The 15,505-nt window shown below is 32.6% G+C and overlaps 1 protein-coding gene across 12 annotated transcripts in view; it reads left to right on the forward strand.

Annotated features, from left to right (window-relative positions):
• The first annotated feature begins 357 nt into the window (after positions 1-357).
• The window catches only part of LOC139513492 (voltage-gated inwardly rectifying potassium channel KCNH6-like), a 119,374-nt gene continuing 104,226 nt past the window's right edge, over positions 358-15,505 (forward strand). For 11 of the 12 annotated variants that reach the window (XM_071302048.1, XM_071302050.1, XM_071302052.1 and 8 more), the window contains exon 1: positions 364-670. In XM_071302048.1, coding sequence (XP_071158149.1) covers positions 595-670 — 76 coding nt within the window. In that variant the 5' untranslated portion in view covers positions 364-594. Of the gene's footprint in view, positions 671-15,505 lie in introns of all 12 variants that reach the window. The other variant, XM_071302060.1, reaches the window with a different exon arrangement.

Below are 15,505 nucleotides of genomic sequence, written 5' to 3' on the forward strand. Positions count from 1 at the left end.
AGGTACTCGCCTTCCTCGAATGATTGCGAACACCTTTAGATTGTCCTAGGATAATTGAAAACACCTTTTAAGAAAATAATCACAAGTTTCTGTCACCGACGATTAGTAAATAAACAAAAGGAAAACCAATATATAGAGACTAAAATAATTTTTAGAATAAATAACATTTATTGGAAATTTGAGTTTCTCCTACCTAACAAAGACAATATAATTTAATGACTTTTGTCAATAAATAAAATAATGTATCTTCGATTTTCGCACTTGTGCCTAGAAAGGTAAACATTAAACCACATGTTCGATTTAGAAGCTTGCGGAGTAATTCCGGCTGCAGATGCTGTCTATTGGCGGATGTTGACTATTTACATTCTGTGTTATGTGGTTAACATTGATGATCTATAGATCGGGTCGATACATTGAAAGGAGTGAATAAACGAACATTGATGCAAATTAATTTCTCGACATGTAACGTTTTGTTTGGCATGTTAGACTGTAGAAGACCTGCTTATGGAATTTACTGTGGTTAGAGAAGCGATAATTAAAGCAGATTCTTTTAATGGACTTTTATAAAATGGGTTGAAATAAAGGATTTTTAAAATGCCAGTTCGACGCGGACATGTCGCCCCTCCTAATATCTTTATTGATACTATCATTAGAAAATTCGACGATCAAAGTAAGTAGATATAGTATACACAACGTTTAATCAAGGGAATCGAACATACACAATATTTTTATCATGATAGAGATCGTATTGCTTATTTATATTTAATGTTTTAGTGTTTAATAAGTTGCATATTACTTGACGTATAGACACAGACAGTATGCATGATACTAAACAAAATCTAGATAAGCTGAAATCTGGTTATAAAAGACTTCTTATTCTTATATTACTATCTGAAAAAAAACAACGTTTTAGAGATAGCATAAGAAAATACACTTTTCATTTCACTTTGAGAGTAACAGTTATAATATAAACGCGAAAAAGAGACCGACCCCACACATTGATTAAAACTATAGGTTAATTGGTATGACTTATATAGACCACTCTTGTGATTATGTTACTTCAAGGAAATCTTTTTGTTTATATAATACAGTTCAAAATCCAGGTGTTGAATTAATAAAGCAATTTTGATTTTGCATTTGTTTTGAATGTTTATGAATATATTCCATACATGATGATTGTACACGAAAAGCATATAGTAACTGCAAAAACGCTCCTCTGATCATAATCATAAGCGATATGACAACTTTTGTTTCAATATATTTTCCCTGTTTCACGATAAGGCAAAAAAAAAACCCAATATATATATAGAAAAATGTTTCCTGTTTCCCTACGTACCCAAAATTTACGTGCATCCTACGTATATATTTTTTGCCTAAATTATCATTGTAAATTTTATTAGGACACATTTTAATATGGCTATTTTAAACCATATACAAATAGGACGATGTTGTATGATTGCCAATGAGACAACTCTCCGCGAGAGACCGTAGTTTAAGGTGGCACGGTAGTATTTGCATTTCAGAATTTAGGTTGCTCTTTTGTGTACCCAGGTTAATGTATCTAAATAGTGTGATTGGACAAAAAATACAGTATCACCTGAACATACTTTCCCAAACTGAGGGATGAATCAGGTGTAGAAAAATATGAAATAATTTTACATACAGATGAAAATGAATTTTTGAGAATTTTTTAAAATTTGTTATTCACTACACCATAAAAGACCTAAAAGTACTAGTGGCCTTAGGTTTTTAAAAATAGCAAAAAAAGTAAACGGTCATGATACATATTCAAATTCATTTCTGAATAGTAAAATGAAAGTACTTCAGTTAACTGTGAATGTAGAATTTTTTGCAGTGTTAGAAAGTGGTGAAAATTCTAAAAAGGCTATCATTATCCCTTATGGGCCAGGAAATATACTACCGTGCCACCTTATATAGCTCTTGTGCGGGTCCAGGATTTTGAAAAAGGGGTGAGACACTGACAAACCAAGTATAGGAGAAAATCATGTAAAAAAGGAAAAACTTTATAATAGTACAGTTAGAAAATATGCGTAATTACAAAATATGTAGCTCCACATGGAGGGTGAGGTCCTCGCGGGACCCAAAAATCCGCTTCTGAAAGGAGTCGAGCTGACAAATGTGAATGTCTTCTTAAAAAATCAACAAAGCTCCAACAAATTGAATGTTTATCTGTTATGTTTATGTAAAAACGTATACCTATTGTTTTATGTTTTAACGAATTTTAAATTATCTCTGAAAATTTTGAGATACTATTCTATAAAAAAAATACTTAACTGAAAGAGTGTTCTAGAGATTATTTTTAGATTACTTTAAACAGACAATTCTTCTTTGAAGTTATCTCATGACTATTTTCATTTAAAGATATAATAGAAAGAATTAATTTCGAATATACTTTCCTGGTCGATTAGAACTAAATTCTCTTGGCTTTAATCTGAATTATTGTAAGGAGAATACAAATGACCCCTCTTCACCTTTCTCTATCGTTGGCGAAAATCAATTGTTATAGTAACTTTCTTGGTCAATACTCTACCAAAAAAAAATCTTTGCATAGTAAGGACGATGACAAAACTTTTAAAACAGGATCCATTCAAACAGTGTATTCAATACTGGCCAAGGCACTGAAAAAAAATCACAGTGGTCCAGTAAGAGGCATTTTGTCAATTATCTATGTTACAGTCGAACCTCGTTCTGTCGAACTTGGTTAATTGTATATTGAAAGCGCAGATATATCGAGGTATTTTGCCAGTATACCGTTTTAAAAATGTTATCATTACAATTTTATAAGCGAAAATAAGTGATTTTTTTTAAAGAAAAGTGATCGTTTTACGGCAAACAAATCTATTTTCGACTTGAGGAATCACTGCTTGGGTGGATTAGAATTATGCTGAACAATGTATTGGTATCTAGTTTGACATGTTCACCCTCGACATTCTTGCGACGACGTAAATTTTCTTCTCCTAATTGAGCAATATTATCCAGACAAAGTGTTAGTAATTCAGTATTGAATGTTTTATATTGGTTTTAGTTAAGACTTGAATGATGGTAAGAGGTTAACAAATGTCTCCGACACATCGCTTAGCCGCTTATTGGGTCGCCAGAACAAATAATTTGACGAAAAAGTTCCTACAATGCCAAATAAATGGTTTATACAATTCTTTGTATATTGTGCTTACTGTTGATTACAGCCCGGCAATCTATCATAGTTCCATTTTATATTTAAAGCTTTTGGTATTATAGGTTATAACTGAAAATCACAAATTACGCAAGTAAAACAAGAAGAGTTATTGTAACCTCAAATGAACTATCTTTTCCAGATATGACGTATGTTCGTTCGTGTATACCATACTTTTACTGACTTTTGTAAAGTTCTTTGTTTTTGTTGGCATCAAATGAGAGTGCTTCAATATTGTGTTTGCTACCAAAACGTTTTTTGAATCAAGATTTATTTAATGTGGAAACGTTCGGATAAATTAAATGATTGTGATCACAAAAACAAAAATAAGTTATGGCTCGTTTCGGTTTACAAATTGAAAAACCCTAAGCAGATTGAAATAAGAACCATGCATGTGTCCACGTTTCGGTTTCAAGAACAATCCGTTTACGTATTAGGATAACTAAAGCCTATACATGGGATCTGTATTTTAATTAGATTCTTTGAAATTAACAATTATAAAGAAAAGAAAAATTGAAATATATTTTCAGGTAGACATGTTTTTCTCGTTAAATTGTTTCATAGAAGTAATTGTTGCCAACAAGGGTGCCGACCATACCTGCCGACTTTTCAAAATGCCCATGGGGGTTTTGAGTTCAAGATGGCTGTCATATTTCTAAAAAAAAAAAACTTCAAGGAGGCCTTCAAATACATTTTAATGTTGTTTTTTGGCTTCTTCATGCTTTTATAAGCCAACAGTCATTGTAAAATTAACTGTTTTGTTTAAAATTGTGGACAAAATTGCTCTTTCAAAATTTCAATTTGGGAGCCTCCATGGGAAAAATCCCCCGCAAATAGTGACAGTTGGCAGGTATGGTGCCGACGCTCGAATAAAGATTGGAATGTTGCTAATATTTTTCAGAGAATAAAGAACTGACTTTCAGTCAAAGTTAATGCATAATAACCTATAATTTTCTTTGTCAATGACAACAAATTGCACCATATATGATGCTGCTTTTCAGGTCTGTGCTTGAATCGGGTGCCGTTCAAATCTGCACCCATGAACCAATGATGTCTGTTTTATGCTACATTTTATAGTTTTATTTCTCTAAAAGTAATAAATTGTCTAATCCCTTGCAATTTCACCAAAGTTAGTTAAAAGGATCGATTAAAGAAAAGAATCCTCCGGTCGACGTGCGTGACAATGAAGATTGAATCTTCCATGTTACGCAACCAAGTGTCGTAAAATGGAGTCGTTTGATTCATATTTAATGGTAAATATAGCGGAGATGAAAAAGTGTTAATCTAAAATACCGTGCGCTATACATGGGCAGGAATTCCCCGTGTAGATATAAGGTTGAATGAAGAAAACACGTATCATTACCGTGATAAGTCGAAAATAATTAACAACACTCAAAACAAATAATACTTAACTGAGATCTAGAACTATTACACTAAATTTTAGTCCTAGTTGAGATTTACTCTTCTAACGACTCTAGTTTCTTCCACTCAAAACAAATAATACTTAACTGAGATCTAGAACTATTACACTAAATTTTAGTCCTAGTTGAGATTTACTCTTCTAACGACTCTAGTTTCTTCCACTCAAAACAAATAATACTTAACTGAGATCTAGAACTATCACACCGTTAGTAAATTTTAGTCCAAGTTGAGATTTACTCTTCTAACGACTCTAGTTTCTTCCACTCAAAACAAATAATACTTAACTGAGATCTAGAACTATTACACTAAATTTTAGTCCTAGTTGAGATTTACTCTTCTAACGACTCTAGTTTCTTCCACTCAAAACAAATAATACTTAACTGAGATCTAGAACTATTACACTAAATTTTAGTCCTAATTTACTCTTCTAACGACTCTAGTTTCTTCCACTCAAAACAAATAATACTTAACTGAGATCTAGAACTATCACACTAAATTTTAGTCCTAGTTGAGATTTACTCTTCTAACGACTCTAGTTTCTTCCACTCAAAACAAATAATACTTAACTGAGATCTAGAACTATTACACTAAATTTTAGTCCTAGTTGAGATTTACTCTTCTAACGACTCTAGTTTCTTCCACTCAAAACAAATAATACTTAACTGAGATCTAGAACTATTACACTAAATTTTAGTCCTAGTTGAGATTTACTCTTCTAACGACTCTAGTTTCTTCCACTCAAAACAAATAATACTTAACTGAGATCTAGAACTATTACACTAAATTTTAGTCCTAGTTGAGATTTACTCTTCTAACGACTCTAGTTTCTTCCACTCAAAACAAATAATACTTAACTAAGATCTAGAACTATTACACTAAATTTTAGTCCTAGTTAAGATTTACTATAACGACTCTAGTTTCTTCCACTCTCTTCAACGCTCACCAGTATTCAAACTTGATCTGTGTTTGGTGGTAATAAGCATTTTTATAACATTTGGTAGAAGCAAACTAAATTAAGGGGCAGAAACTAATTTTTGGAAATACGGACGAACAGACAGACAAGGGTATAACTTAATACTCCTCCGCTGTAACAAACTCGTTATCTTATTGGCATGTAATACACATCTCCTTATAGAATGAAATTCAAAACAGTGTGGCTGTGGCCATTGATTGACACATTAAATTCATCCATTGACTTGGACAATTTACGTGAACGTTTGTATGTAAGGACCACTGTTCACGACGTACCTACGATAGACATTTAAACTGTGGGGTCACCAAAGGTTTCATAACACCTTTAATTATAAAATAATTCGAAAAATTAATCAGGAATAACCTTTATGTTTTGATTTATATAATTGATATAAATCAAAACATCGTGTTATTTCTGATTAATTTTTCGAATTACTTTATTCAGGTGTTGAGAACCTTTGGTGACCCCATAGTTTAAGTGTCTTTAAAAAGTACATAGTGAGCAGTGGTCGTTACATACAAACGTTCACCTAAATTGTCCCAGTCAATGGATGAGTTTAATGTGTCAATCAATGGCCACAGCCACACTGTTTTAAATTTCATTCTATTAAATAAAAGAGTTAACATTTTCTGTGGTTTATTCTCTTTATTTTTGTAAGAAAGAAAAGTTAACCAAAAAAATGTTACATTCATTTCAGAGTGCTGGAAGTTGATAATGATTGTGTAGCATTTAATGCCCAGTCGCAAATATATAAGCACAATAACTAGTTAATACGATATGCATATCCTAACCTTGATTTATGCAAAACTGATGATCTGAGTTGAATTTTTAACATGCTTGTTCACAGTCGGCATGAAGAAACCATTATATATTTTCAATCTCACAATGTAGTTACCGATACTACATTCAGGGGCGGATGCAGGAATTTTCGAAAGGGGGGGGGGGGGGTGCTAACCCAGGGCAAAGGGGGGGGGGGGTGCAAAACATATGTCCCGATACAAATGCATTGATCGGCAAAAATAAAGGGGGGTGCGCACCCCCGGAACCCCCCCCCCTGGATCCGCCACTGTACATTATACTGACTCCGGAAAGGACGATACTTTGCTCTTACTCCAAAATGCTTACCCAAGTAACCGTGTGAAAAGCTTTGTTAAGTTTCCTAGTGGCGTATTCGTTTTCGTTGAATTTACGGAACATGGTAGCAACATTTTCAAGAGAAAATTTATAAACAGAAAATGATAAAAAAAAATTAATATGATCTGATATGTGGTATCAGTATAAGCAAGGATTTATATAGTAAGACAAATCGTTGGTATAAGTTATATAACCTACGGTTTGTGATTTATGGTTTGCCAAGTTTTAAAGGTGTTACCAAAAGGATTTCAATGACACACTGACAGCATCCTATAACGAAAAAAGTAAAATCACAAAAATACTGAACTCAGAGGAAATCCAATCGGAAAGTCCATAATCACATGGCAAAATCAAATGACAAAACACATCGAAAACGAATGGACAAGAGGTTTTAAAGCGCCAAACCTCTCACTTTGATGACAGTTTCATCAAATTCTGTTATATTTACAATGAAGCGTGAACTAAACAGACATAATAAATAAAATAGTCAAAATATGGGTACAGCAGTCATCATCGTGTAACAATTTTAAAAGGAACAATTTAACAGAACACAAAAAACATCTATCTACACACTCACAAAATAAAATGAGATGAACACACGGTATTCCTTTGATAGACCAAAATATGTTACAAGTCATTTAGAAGCATAATTTTAAGTAACTGTGATTAGAAATACCACTCGGGTTGAGTTTTTAAACTCGATTTTCTTGCCGATGCAAGATAACATAAACCCGCTTATAAATATAGAGTAATCAGTAGATTAAGAAAGTAATTAATTTGTAGATATAACTCTCAAATCCTCTTCCATTCGACACTGTATCGAAGAATTATGACAACAAAAGTAAAATATGCATTGCTGTATTTGCAGTTTCTTTTTAATAAGTGAGGATCATAAGTGTCCAAATATAAATCCGCCCAGGTGCGCTCGAGGTTAATAGGTTTATGTGAGTATATTTGGCGGCGTTTATCTAATATATGAAGAAGATTTATAATTTTCATAACCAAAAATATTAAAAAGATTAAGTTGAAAAGTTGAGTCTCTGTCAAAGAGACGTCCGAGAGCCATCCCACACAGAAAATTAAATCGAATCTTTGGTTTCCTTCCCCTTTCCAACGAGGTTCTAGTACATAGAGATATCAAGTTTACAGATACAACAATTTAATTGATTCATTGTTTTCATCACTACAGAAGATGGTAAAATAAGCAAACACTTTAGTTTCATATGACATGGTCCACTCAATTACAGGTTTAATCACATATTGTTGTACAGAACGACTTTTAAACTTCAAAAAAAGGGGGATAGGACTATTTTTTCTTAAAAATTATTCGAATCCACAATTGTGGTCAAGCAGATGACAAAAAAATATTTTATAAATCATAATTACCCCAATACCTTAAAATTTTAGATTTTGAAAAAATGATTGATGAAGCATCAAAACTCTAAAAAAAAAAAATGTTCCGTCTCAGACAAAAAAAGCATGTTATATATAATATATTCATGCACATTTATTCATCAGAGTACTTTTTATGTTTTATAAAAGCGATTGTAGAATTTAATTACCTTTTTGAAGATCTGAATATTTATTTTTGATATATCCTGTAAAATGGTAGAAATATGGTCGGTATATTGTCAAAAATTATCACAATCTACCATTCGACAGCTAGTAAAAATGAAGCAGTTCTAAGTGTGGTAAATGAATTTTGCTTATTTATATTTCTTCATTTTTCCTACTATTACTATCCTGATAATATATGTAGACAGATGAGATCAATATGTTTCAAACCTGTTGAGAGATATAATATTACAGGTGTCTGGTGTACTCCCACTACATGTATATATATTTTTACTAATGTTTATCAAATGGAAGACTACCTATATGGATGCTGATGAATTCAGTGCATCTCAAGGTTTTCTAATACTAAGAGGGGAAAATTGTGAATACTGATAAACGCTCATAAAAGAACACGTGTCAGCATATATTTGTTCCGCCTAACAGAAGTTCCAATGGAAACTTTGTTATAAACATTGTCATAATATCTATTCCTGACGGAACAAATATTCTATACCATTTATTCCTTTAGGAACATATACTGTAATATTTATTCCTGTGGAAATAATATATCAGAAAAAATTTTCCTTTTGGAACTTACATTATGAAGGAACTTTTATTTTGTGACACATGGACAGATGTATGTGTGCCGACTTAGGCATGCATGCTGTCAACATATATATCATCTTCACTAGCCAATGGTTACGATCCACTCCCGCTCTCTTCTTGGCTAGGGAAGATGCATATATATGTGTTCCTTCTAATAGAACTTCATATGGAAACTTTGTTCTGTCAACCACAGTTAATTACTCTGATATTAAGTCCAGTGGAATTCAAATTCATGTTCCAAAAATATGTTCTCCATTTGGAACTATATACATGTATACATTTTTGTAGCTAATGTTAGTTAGAAATTTCTACACCTTGACAATGTACCCTCCTTAAAATTGCCAAATCACAGGTTGCAAGTATAATAGAAATTTGAAATAGAGAAGAAAAAAGGAAATTTATGTGAAATGAGTAATTCCACATGCAATTAGGAGAATCTTGACCCAAGGGGTGATATTTTGAGTCCCTGGAACATGTTTATTATTCATGCCCACCCTGAAATTCAAAATCCTGAATCTGCCTCTCAATAATTTTAGGTAGATATAAAAGGCTTATTTTCTTTTGAATTTGCACTAGCTACAAAGTCTATTATGTAATTTAGTTTATATGTATTGTGAAACATTAATTTTGTCATATGTGGACACAATTGACATTGCTATTTAACCTGTCTGTTAAAATGGGTAACAAGAGCATTGAACACATATGGTGTGCATAACGGTTGCACATAAGTTGACAACTGTAGTAAGATAAAGGGAAAATTTCTGTGTATGACAATCTAACATGAAAATAAACAATTGAATACACAATTTACATGACAACCCTGTATAACATATTAGATCATTTTTTCATAAAATTTTGGCATTTTTCTAAATTAATTATTTCTCTTCTAAGAAGAGTATCTGTAATTTCATCTTTAGTTGAATGTGACAGAAAGGCCTACTTATATAGACCATGTTCTGTATCCTGTTAGATGACAATTATCTCAGTTCAAGACAATCATAATTGAAAGATTGAGTCAGGAGATTGTTATTATAAAACCTGGCTCCTTTAATCATTTACCCTTCTCTTTTTACAATACCAGAATATTTTATTGCTGTGCATAACTTTCAACAATGTATGAAATTATGTTTAAAAAAAACTATAGCAAATCATGATCAGCAGGTGGTCTTGGCAAGGTACATTAAAATATATTTCATACCTAGTTGAAATTGATTGCAGTAGGATTCAAAATCTTCTTACATCTATCCCTGTCATAAGTCAGGTGTGATGCTAATTATACAGACACAAAAGATACAGAAACAGCTTTATAAACATTTATGTGGAATGCTAAAGCAATTAGCAGGGTCTGTGTTACTTGAGTTAGATATTTGTAAAGTGGTTTTTATGACAAAATAATTTCATTGTTAATGAGCAGATTATGTATGACAAGCTGAGTTTTGTGAAAAAAGTTACAGTAATAGCTGTGATTATTAAAAGTGATTTAGTAAAGTCAACATTATACTGTACTCCTTAACCCTCTTTCACTAACCCGGCTAGGGAAGTCAACATTATATTGTACTCCTTAACCCTCTTTCACTAACCCGGCCAGGGAAGTCAATATTATATTGTACTCCTTAACCCTCTTTCACTAACCCGGCCAGGGAAGTCAACATTATATTGTACTCCTTAACCCTCTTTCACTAACCCGGCCAGGGAAGTCAATATTATATTGTACTCCTTAACCCTCTTTCACTAACCTGGTTTAAGGTAAGTCAACATTATATTGTACCCCTTAACCCTCTTTCACTAACCTTGTTTAAGGTAAGTCAACATAATATTGTACTGTGACTTACTCAGTTAGGTAAGCTAACATCATAGTGTACTCCTTAACCCTTCTTTCACTGGCCCAGTTATTTTTAAAAGTGTAAGTAAGCTACTTGAGTTGCAAGATTTATATGTCATATCAGCTAGGCGATTACTATGAAAAATGTGTAATTAGTCGTTAGTACACTTTTGAGAGCTTTGCTATTTCAGTTTCTGGTACATGTCATTTCGTCATTATATATTTTGGAGAGTTCTGCTATTTCAGTTGTATGTCACTTAATCAGAAGTATACTTTGGGAGCTGTGATATTTCAGTTACTGTTTAATATCACTTAATAGTCATCATTATACAATGGTTAGCTGTGGTATTTCAGTAAATGTTGTAAGTCATTTAGTCATTGCTATACAATGGTTAGCTGTGTTATTTCAAGTACTGTTTCAAGTCATTCAGTCATTGGTATACAATGGTTAGCTGTGTTATTTCAGGTACTGTTTCAAGTCATTCAGTCATTGGTATACATTGGTTAGCTGTGGTATTTCAGGTACTGTTTCAAGTCATTCAGTCATTGGTATACAATGGTAAGCTGTGTTATTTCAGGTACTGTTTCAAGTCATTCAGTCATTGGTATACAATGGTTAGCTGTGTTATTTCAGGTACTGTTTCAAGTCATTCAGTCATTGGTATACAATGGTTAGCTGTGGTATTCCAGGTACTGTTTCAAGTCATTCAGTCATTGGTATACATTGGAGAGCTGTGGTATTTCAGGTACTTTTTCAAGTCATTCAGTCATTGGTATGCATTGGAGAGCTGTGGTATTTCAGGTACTGTTTCAAGTCATTCAGTCATTGGTATACATTGGAGAGCTTGGCTTTTTCAGTTACTGGTAAAAGTTACTTAGTCATTTCTACTGCATTTGAGAGCTGTGGTATTTCAGTAACTGTTGTATGTCATTCAGTAATTGGTATTCTTTGGAGAGCTGTGGTATTTCAGTTTCTGGTAAAAGTAACTTCTAAGTCATTAGTACTAGTATACATTTTTGAGCTGCTCTGTTGCAGTTTCTGGTATGTGTTACTTAGTCATTTGCATTTATCGGAGAGGTTTGCTATTTCAGTTACTCAGTTATTTAGCTTACAGTCACTTAGTAATTAGTACAAATGAAGAGAAGTGCTATTGCAGTTTCTGGTACATGTTACTTAGTCATTAGTATCCAATTTAGATTTGTGCTATTGCAGTTCATGTTACTTAGTCATTAGTATACATTGGAGAGATGCGCTGATACAGTTTCTTGTGCTATTTATGTAATTACTGTGTCATGTCCCTTAGTCATTAGTACACATTAGAGGGATGTGGTATTGCAGTTTCTGGTTCATGTCACGAAGTCATTAATAAACCTCGGAGAGTTCTGTGCATTTTTCAGTTTCTGGAAAATGTTTCTTGGTCATTTGTTTATATTGGAGAGTTTTGCCATATAAGTTACTGGTACATGTTACTAAGTGATTAGTATACATTGAGTGATGTGCTATTTCTGTTACTAGTACATTGTGGTCATATCACTTAGTCATAAGTATATAATGGTGAGCTGTACTGTTTCTGTTACTAGTACATTGTGGTCATATCACTTAGTCATAAGTATATAATGGTGAGCTGTACTGTTTCTGTTACTAGTACATTGTGGTCATATCACTTAGTCATAAGTATATAATGGTGAGCTGTACTGTTTCTATTACTAGTACATTGTGGTCATATCACTTAGTCCTAAGTATATAATGGTGAGCTGTACTGTTTCTGTTACTAGTACATTGTGGTCATATCACTTAGTCATAAGTATATAATGGTGAGCTGTACTATTACAGTTACTAGTACATTGTGGTCATATCACTTAGTCATAAGTATATAATGGTGAGCTGTACTGTTTCAGTTACTAGTACATTGTGGTCATATCACTTAGTCATAAGTATATAATGGTGAGCTGTACTGTTTCAGTTACTAGTACATTGTGGTCATACCACTTAGTCATAAGTATATAATGGTGAGCTGTAAGTCATAAGTATATAATGGTGAGCTGTAAGTCATAAGTATATAATGGTCATATCACTTAGTCATAAGTATATAATGGTGAGCTGTACTGTTTTAGTTATTGATACATTATGTACATTTCATTAAGTCATGAGTATACAATCTGCTACTGGAACATGTCACTTAGACATTAGAACAATTACATATATTCATTGGAGAGCTGTGCTATTTCAGTAACTGTTTTATATCACTTTATAGTCCTACACAGGAGAGTTGTGGGGTTCGTGTTGTTTATTCTTTAGTTTTCTATGTTGTGCTATGTGTACTATTGTTTGTCTGTTTGTCTTTTTCATTTTTAGCCATGGCGTTGTCAGTTTGTTTTTAGATTTATGAGTTTGACTGTCCCTTTGGTATCTTTTGTCCCTCTTTTTCTTTTTGTGGTATTTCAGTTACTGGTTCATGTCACTTTGATTTTAGTACTCATTGGAGAGCTTTGTTATTTCAGTAACTGTTTTATATCACTTTATAGTCCTACACATGAGAGTTGTGGTATTTCAGTTACTGGTAATTGTCACTTAGACATTAGTACTCATTTGAGAGCTTTGCTTTTGCAGTTTCTGGTTCATGTCACATAGTCAATAGTATACATTGGAGATCTGTTGTATTTCAGTAACAGGTACAAGTTAATTAGACATTATTACTTATTCGAAAGTTAGATGGCATTTCAGTTATAGTAAATTTTAGATGAAATGGACCCTTATATGACAGTGTATTTTTATTCTTTACTGTATTTAGTCATAAATATTGTGATTCTTTGAAGAAAGCAATGTTGGTAATTTTTCTTGCTATAGAGATGATTTTTGATTAAATGATATATTTACTATAGAGTTCCTGCAAGTGCAGTCATCCTTTATTGATAAATCCTTGAAAAATGACAGGATATTATTTGTTTAGTTGATAATCTAATCGACTAGACTTGTTAATGGGGATCCAAGGTCAGTGGTTAGACATTGCTATTTCTGTGTTTATTTTAAGTTTCTCTTTAGAAATTAAGAGCTTAAAGAAAAACTTTTACTTTGAATTACTCTAAATAAATGTGTTTAAACATTGCACAGGTCTCTCTAAGGAAATCTATAGCAGTCTTTAATCTGTATTTTCAAATTGAATTTATGATTTGAATAGTAAATAAGACTGTGGTAAAACAGATTACAATATCCCACCACTACAGTTTAGCCCTCAGAACTTAATGTTAAATTTTCTAAGAAGGTTCATTGCAGAACATAAATCTATTTTTTTTTAAAAGAAAACCATTAATAATTTGATTAATGACAAAAATATTGGAAAGTACATGAAAAGGATATCCACATCAATATACATGCAGTAATAATTAACAGGTATTGAATTACACTTTTGGGATTTTGCTTTAAAGCAAGCAAGAGATATCCATACATATATGTTAACAGTTTTCTTTGTGTTGTTAGTTTTCTGTTCAATTGACATATATTTTCTTTATTCATATTGGCCAAATTCTGTAGATTTTATATGAAATAACATTTTTAAGAGGGGGACAGGACCTTTTTCGGGACATCTGGATCAGGTGTTTTTAAGCTCGGGATTTCAGGATTGATCCTTTCGGGATCCTGTAATGCTTTTTTCGAATTTCGGGATGTCAGGATTTATTTTTTTTTAAATTAGGAACCTCTGGATTTCATGTTTTTAAGCCCAGGATTTCAGGATCAGGACCCCTCCAACCCCCCTCTTTTATATGCAATGTATGTTAAATTACTTTCTTTTTTAAAGGAAAGCTTCATAGCTTTAATATGTTTTATTTGTTCCCTGAGTAACACTGGACACACAGTCAATATTCAATATTACATGGATGTCATGTAGTGACAATTCATTATATAAATTTACAAGTTTTGGAAATTCTACAGTCAAGAGTTAATTATAAAGTATCAGTTCTGATGAGTGTTATTCAATAAGCCATTATATTTCTTTCCCAAAGTACCAAGAGTAAGAATATTTACATTTGCCAAATATCAAATAATTATACTTATACCCCCGCTTTAAAAAAAGGGGGGTATACTGTTTTACCTCTGTCTGTCAGTCCGTCCGTCCATCAGTCCGTCAGTCAGTCCGTCCCATGAAACTTTCGTCACATTTTTCTCAGGAACTACACATCCACCCTTTCTGTAATTTGGTATCAACATTCATATATGTCAGCCATACCGTGTGATGCGTTTTCAGATTCATCACTTGACAACTTCCTGTTTACTGAACACTTGTATGATTTTACACATGATAGCCAAGTTGAAAATTTTCGTCACATTTTTCTCAGGAACTACAATACAAGGATTTCTGAAATTTGGTTTCAGGATTTATATAAGTCAGCTATACTGTGTGATGCGTTTTCAGATTCATCAATCGACAACTTCCTGTTTACTGAACACTTGTATGATTTTACACATGATAGCCAAGTTGAAAATTTTCGTCACATTTTTCTCAGGAACTACAATACAAGGATTTCTGAAATTTGGTTTCAGGATTTATATAAGTCAGCTATACCGTGTGATGCGTTTTCAGATTCATCACTTGACAACTTCCTGTTTACCGAACACTTGTCTGATTTTACACATGATAGCTAAGTTGAAAATTTTCGTCACATTTTTCTCAGGAACTACAATACAAGGATTTCTGAAATTTGGTTTCAGGATTCTTATAAGTCAGCTATACCGTGTGATGTGTTTTCAGATTCATCACTCGACAACTTCCTGTTTACCGAACACTTGCATATTTTTACACTA

Source organism: Mytilus edulis, chromosome 2, assembly GCF_963676685.1.
Source record: "Mytilus edulis chromosome 2, xbMytEdul2.2, whole genome shotgun sequence".
Taxonomy (NCBI): Eukaryota; Metazoa; Mollusca; class Bivalvia; order Mytilida; family Mytilidae; genus Mytilus; species Mytilus edulis.